At 38.2% G+C, this 5,000-nt stretch overlaps 2 protein-coding genes across 3 annotated transcripts in view; one reads left to right on the top strand and one right to left on the bottom strand.

Annotated features, from left to right (window-relative positions):
* Positions 1-1,774, bottom strand: part of dpy19l1l (dpy-19-like 1, like (H. sapiens)) — a 13,237-nt gene extending 11,463 nt beyond the window's left edge. For both annotated transcript variants that reach the window (XM_066643815.1, XM_066643824.1), the window contains exons 1-3: positions 1,475-1,774; positions 288-312; positions 98-185 (exon numbers count right to left, since the gene is read on the bottom strand). In XM_066643815.1, the coding sequence (XP_066499912.1) occupies positions 98-185; positions 288-312; positions 1,475-1,667 (306 nt within the window). In that variant the 5' untranslated portion in view covers positions 1,668-1,774. The remainder of the gene's footprint in view (positions 1-97; positions 186-287; positions 313-1,474) is intronic.
* A 102-nt stretch (positions 1,775-1,876) lies between these two features.
* Positions 1,877-5,000, top strand: part of herpud2 (HERPUD family member 2) — a 6,903-nt gene continuing 3,779 nt past the window's right edge. Inside the window, 5 exon segments of the mRNA XM_066679753.1 lie at positions 1,877-1,895; positions 2,853-2,968; positions 4,040-4,369; positions 4,659-4,736; positions 4,867-4,980. Coding sequence (XP_066535850.1) covers positions 4,223-4,369; positions 4,659-4,736; positions 4,867-4,980 — 339 coding nt within the window. The 5' untranslated portion in view covers positions 1,877-1,895; positions 2,853-2,968; positions 4,040-4,222.

The following is a 5,000-nucleotide window of genomic DNA, read 5'->3' as shown; positions in this document are numbered from 1 at the left end:
CCAAAACCTGTTTACAACCACTGATTTATGGAGGACATTTTTAAAGGATGTTAAAGAAACTAAAAAAAAGGGTAAGAAATAAATAAATAAAGTCTACCATTTCAGTCCTGAAAGCCATTTCCTTCTCCAGTGTCGACATGTGAGAGAAATGTCTGTCGTTTTCGAACAGATGGAAAAGATGGTACCTGAAAACAAGACGCGCAACAGAAACCATCTCATTATCTCTGTATAATTACATTTACCTCATTATTTCTAATGGAAGAGTAAAGGATAAATTGGCAGCTCACCAATGCAGAAATCCTGCAACGATAGCTGTGGGTGGAGAGGTAAATAAAGCATTAATTCAATTACTCATCAGCTTTTAAATAAGCACAGGACCGTGTCAGGTATTTTGACACATATTTGTCGACGCACAAATCTCTGCAAACACACAGTTACTGACTCATTACTGGAGAAAATTGTGGTCACACTCTGTAATGCATTAATGAGACTTTAACCGCAGGGGAGATGGTTTTGTGGTGAACCCTGAACGACGAACCTGAAGAAGACCCTACCAAAGACCGGTCTAGTCCTAACATTTAAATGCATCATTGCAAGGCATTTCAAAACTAATATCCACCACAGATGACTTCAACTTTCTCATGAGCTGCTGTACAAGGTGAAGCAGGTTTGTACGCCTGGTCTCTAAGGCATTTAAATATTAGTCTGGGTGTTTCCAGCTATAAAAAACTGGGTTTGCAAAAGTGTGAATCTTGTAAGCTTAGATTTAACACACATTTTACACCAGAAGTGGTTTATATGCCATTTATGTTTGGTATTTAATGTTTTGTCATTTGCATTGTATTTTTAAAGACCCTTATTAGCGTGTAAATGTGGTGTGTGTTTGGGGCGGGGAGTTCAGAGCTCTCATATTCAGACAGGCATATTTCATACCTCACAAACCTAAAGGACCAATCCCAGCCTAATGGGGCGGGGCTTTGCAGCTGCAGGCTAGTGGTGGAGGACTGTGTGGAGATTGAAATGGGGACTAATTGCATACTCAGAAGTCCAGTGTACTCTAAGTACTGTGAAGGTGCACAATTACAGCTAAGCTAGGGGAATTTTATCTTTAAAATAACTTGTATATGTTTAACTCTGCACAATGAGGGGTTTTGAGGGGGTTAGTAGATGATAAGAGAATTTTACATTTTCAACAGTTTTATATCTTAACCCAGTTAAGTTTCCTGTTTATACTGTAAAGCATTCAATAAGGTATTTTACTGAGTTTAAATATGATATGAGTTCTACATTTATAGAGTTTAATACATTTATTTAATACCCTAACTTACCTACTGTGTTAGATACTGAATAAAACACTACTTTTATGGAGTTGACTGTCTTTAAATCACTAAAGTTTTGTTTCTGCTGGTGAATTATATGAAATAAAGTGTCCCGTGCATAAATCTTTAGTATAATAATAAATCATCTTCCTCACCGAGAATAACCGCGGTGCTGATTGAGCTCCGGAGGATGAGCGCGGGGAAGCTCGTCGTTGTGGCCGGCTTCATGCTGCTCTGAGGCGGCGTCCTGCCTTCTCTCCCCCGCCGCCCTCTGCCCAGAGTCGCGGGACTCTTCTCTCTCTCCGCCGCCTGCTCCTTCGCGCTCTGCCGCTTAGATTTCACCACCATCTTCTCATAATACCCGCAGGAAACCCAAAAAATCAGGAGTTTCAAACAGAAATACAGCGTTTATTAGGTTTAATTCAGTCTAAGCTGCCGCTGCACCTCAACAGCAGCGCCTCATTTACCGTTAGCTTTAGCTTTAGCTTCAGCCACACTACACTGGCGCCCTCTCCCGGACACACGGCGGAACGGACGCTTTCATTACCATAGCAACGGAGACAAGGCGCGCAGCAAGTAAACAACAGCTTCACAAATACCAGAACACAGAAAACATAGATTGCCCAACAAAAAAATGCCCAAATATATAATTATTCATGGAATTAAATGGTATTTATATGTATTAATAGACGTGAGGTAAAGAAATGTGCTTTAATCTTCATTCCACACAAATCTGGACTCTGCTCTTTCCTAATAATTTGACTTAGTGAACGTACAATGGTATACTTTCATTGTTTTTTATTTGTAAATAAAATTTTAAGACCTTTTTATTTAACCAAAAAGGTCAATAAGCACAAATTCTTGTTTATAAGTGCAGCCTGGCAAGCACCAACAATTGGCTGAGAAAGGGGTTATGATAAAAGGGAATTACTAATCACATAAATGCACCGTGGCACAGATTATACACAGAAACATACACAAGAAAAATTGTTTTAAAAAAATGAAAATGACATAAACGTGGGAGTCCCTGTAACTCTATAGGTCCATAGTGGGTTGTTGTAATTTAGGGAGATGTGTTTTCAGATGGACGACCCAAACCTGAGCTATGTTTAACCGAAACAGAGGACAATTAAACCAAACAGTAAAGAGAACAGCAATGTTTTTTGACAGAGAAGGTCAAGGAGACTTTTAAACATATCCCTGAACTATATGAAGATCTATAAACCATAATCGGCAGGGGGAGTGTTTGAGTAATTTTTTCTTTATTCAGCAATAATAAAAATGATAAAATATTTTATACATCCATATAAAATAAAATTAAAACTAATATTAATGTTATACTTTAACAAAGTTGATGTATTACATGTTTATAGGCCTCTAGATTATCAGTTATATCTAGATTTATGTCAATAAACATTGATTAAAAAATATATATATTTTTTTAAAAACTAATATCTATTCTGGCACCACGGCTTAATTTACAGTTTTTATTTAAACCTCACTTGCTTTAAAACTATCTTGTTCTTAATCAAGGCTAGGTGTGTTTATGTCTAACGTGACGTGTGACGTCACTTCTGCTGTCGCCTCGGCCTCCATTTCACAGGAAAAAAACAACAGGGAGGAGCAAGTGGATTAAACACCAAGTTTGGGTACATTTTACACTGTACTCCAGCTGTTTTCTTTGTTATTATGTGTTTAAATTGCATTTCTAAAAGGTGTCTCAGTTGTTGCTCTCTGCGACGTGTGTAAAACCATCTGTATTTGCCCTTTAAGCTAAACGAACCTATTTACATTATTTTATAACGTTTAACGACGATGAGTCCTCAATCCTTATACACTACTCTCCATAATGTGGCGTTTATATTTATATTTTTGTGAAACGGGTTGATCCGGGGGCTGAAATTGTCTGCATGTTGGAATTTTCCGTTCCACCTTAAATGCTGCATGTACCTTCTACGGTATTTAAGGTGGAACGGTAAATTCGAAATGAAACCCAACTTAGGTTAGAGCTCAAAATATTATCTACTGTTGTAACAGCCACAGTTAAGTACCAGGCAAGTAATTCGTATATTGAGTGGTAGTTAATATGTATTTATTTAAAGTGTTCTTATTGTTACTGAAAGTAATCTGTAACGTTATCTCTGAGTCTTCTTCTGAAACTAATACACAGATCGTTCTCACTGATATTACCTTCATTTCAGAGCTAGAAATATGACTCTAGAATGTTGTATTTGTGATAAATTCAGTTTAATATTGTGTTCTGAGCATATTGTATATATTGTATATAATTAATTAGCACTACCTCCCACACGTTTCACAGACTACAGAAAAAAACTAAGCTTGTTTGGTGTGAAAAGTTGAATAAAAGCCACTGTGTGCTTAGTTTTTGATGACAGCTTTTAAAGGTGGCAGTAGAACAATGTGTTTTTGTCAACACACTTATATAATGCTTATATAATATTTGTAAATAAAAACTTATTAGCTAATTAATAAGGTTTATGGAAGCACAATATTGATTCAAACAGTTTAAAGACGAACAATACAATATTTAATTGCTGTTATTTATGAGTTAATCTGCAGGCCTTGATAGGCCTAGAGGGGAAATTATTTGTATTTTATCAGCAGAGCACACACACACACACACACACGCACAGAACTGTCAGCATCATCTAAATCATTGTTGTTCTGTGTGTTTTCTCTCTGACCGACCGACTGACCAGTTGAAAAGAGGCCCGTTTGTGCCATGGTCATCACAATGGAAGAATCCTGAGACCAGAACCTACCACGGTCCGAAAGGGACAAGGCTGGTTTCCCAGTCATTTTTCATGAGCCACGTTTCGGAAACGGCAGCACAGAGCCCTGTGCTGAGTTCTGATCTGGTTCTGAAACGTTAAGAATGAAAAATGGATCAGGATGGAATTGAAAGTCCGGTCACTCTCGTAATCCGGGCCCCGAACCAGAAATACGATGACCAAACTGTCAGCTGCTTTCTGAGCTGGACCGTGGAGACGCTGAAGAACCACATCTCTAAGGTGTACCCCAGTAAACCCGTGAGTCTGACGTGTTTAGAGAGCACTTACTGATGTATAGTCATTGATTCATTTGACATTTGTGCCCTTTGAAAAATAAATGCCAAACGTAGAAGCTGTTTTTCTTTATTTTTTATTGAAAGTTACATTTGTTGTTGTTTGAAAGGTGAGGTTTATTTCTGACAGTATTAATATAATTGTTGATATGTAACTCCACTTCACAATAACTACTGTTATAAAAGGTTTATAAATTAAATAAGTTATCTAATTAATAATATATATAATATAATATAAGTGTGTGTGTGTGTAGTTGTGTAAAGAGCAGAGGCTGGTTTACTCTGGACGTCTCCTCCAGGATCATCAGCAGCTCGGAGATGTTCTGAGAAAGGTACGGTTCAGTGTGGAAACACATCGAAAGACCACGAGAGTGGAAATCAGATACAGATTTATGTAAAAGGTCAATATAAAGATGCTGGTGCTGGTACCAACTGTAAAACACACTTCTATTGATCTCACAGCAGGATGAGTATCACATGGTCCACCTGGTGTGTGCACCCCGCAGCCCCCCCACCCCACCCTCGGACCACTGTGAGCCCAGCTCCTCCACGGTCACCTCTGAGCCCGGCTCCACGGTGAGTTCAAACAACGTTAC

This window comes from Hoplias malabaricus, chromosome 1 (genome assembly GCF_029633855.1).
Source record: "Hoplias malabaricus isolate fHopMal1 chromosome 1, fHopMal1.hap1, whole genome shotgun sequence".
Classification (NCBI taxonomy): domain Eukaryota; kingdom Metazoa; phylum Chordata; class Actinopteri; order Characiformes; family Erythrinidae; genus Hoplias; species Hoplias malabaricus.
This window is presented reverse-complemented; position numbering and strand designations above follow the sequence as displayed.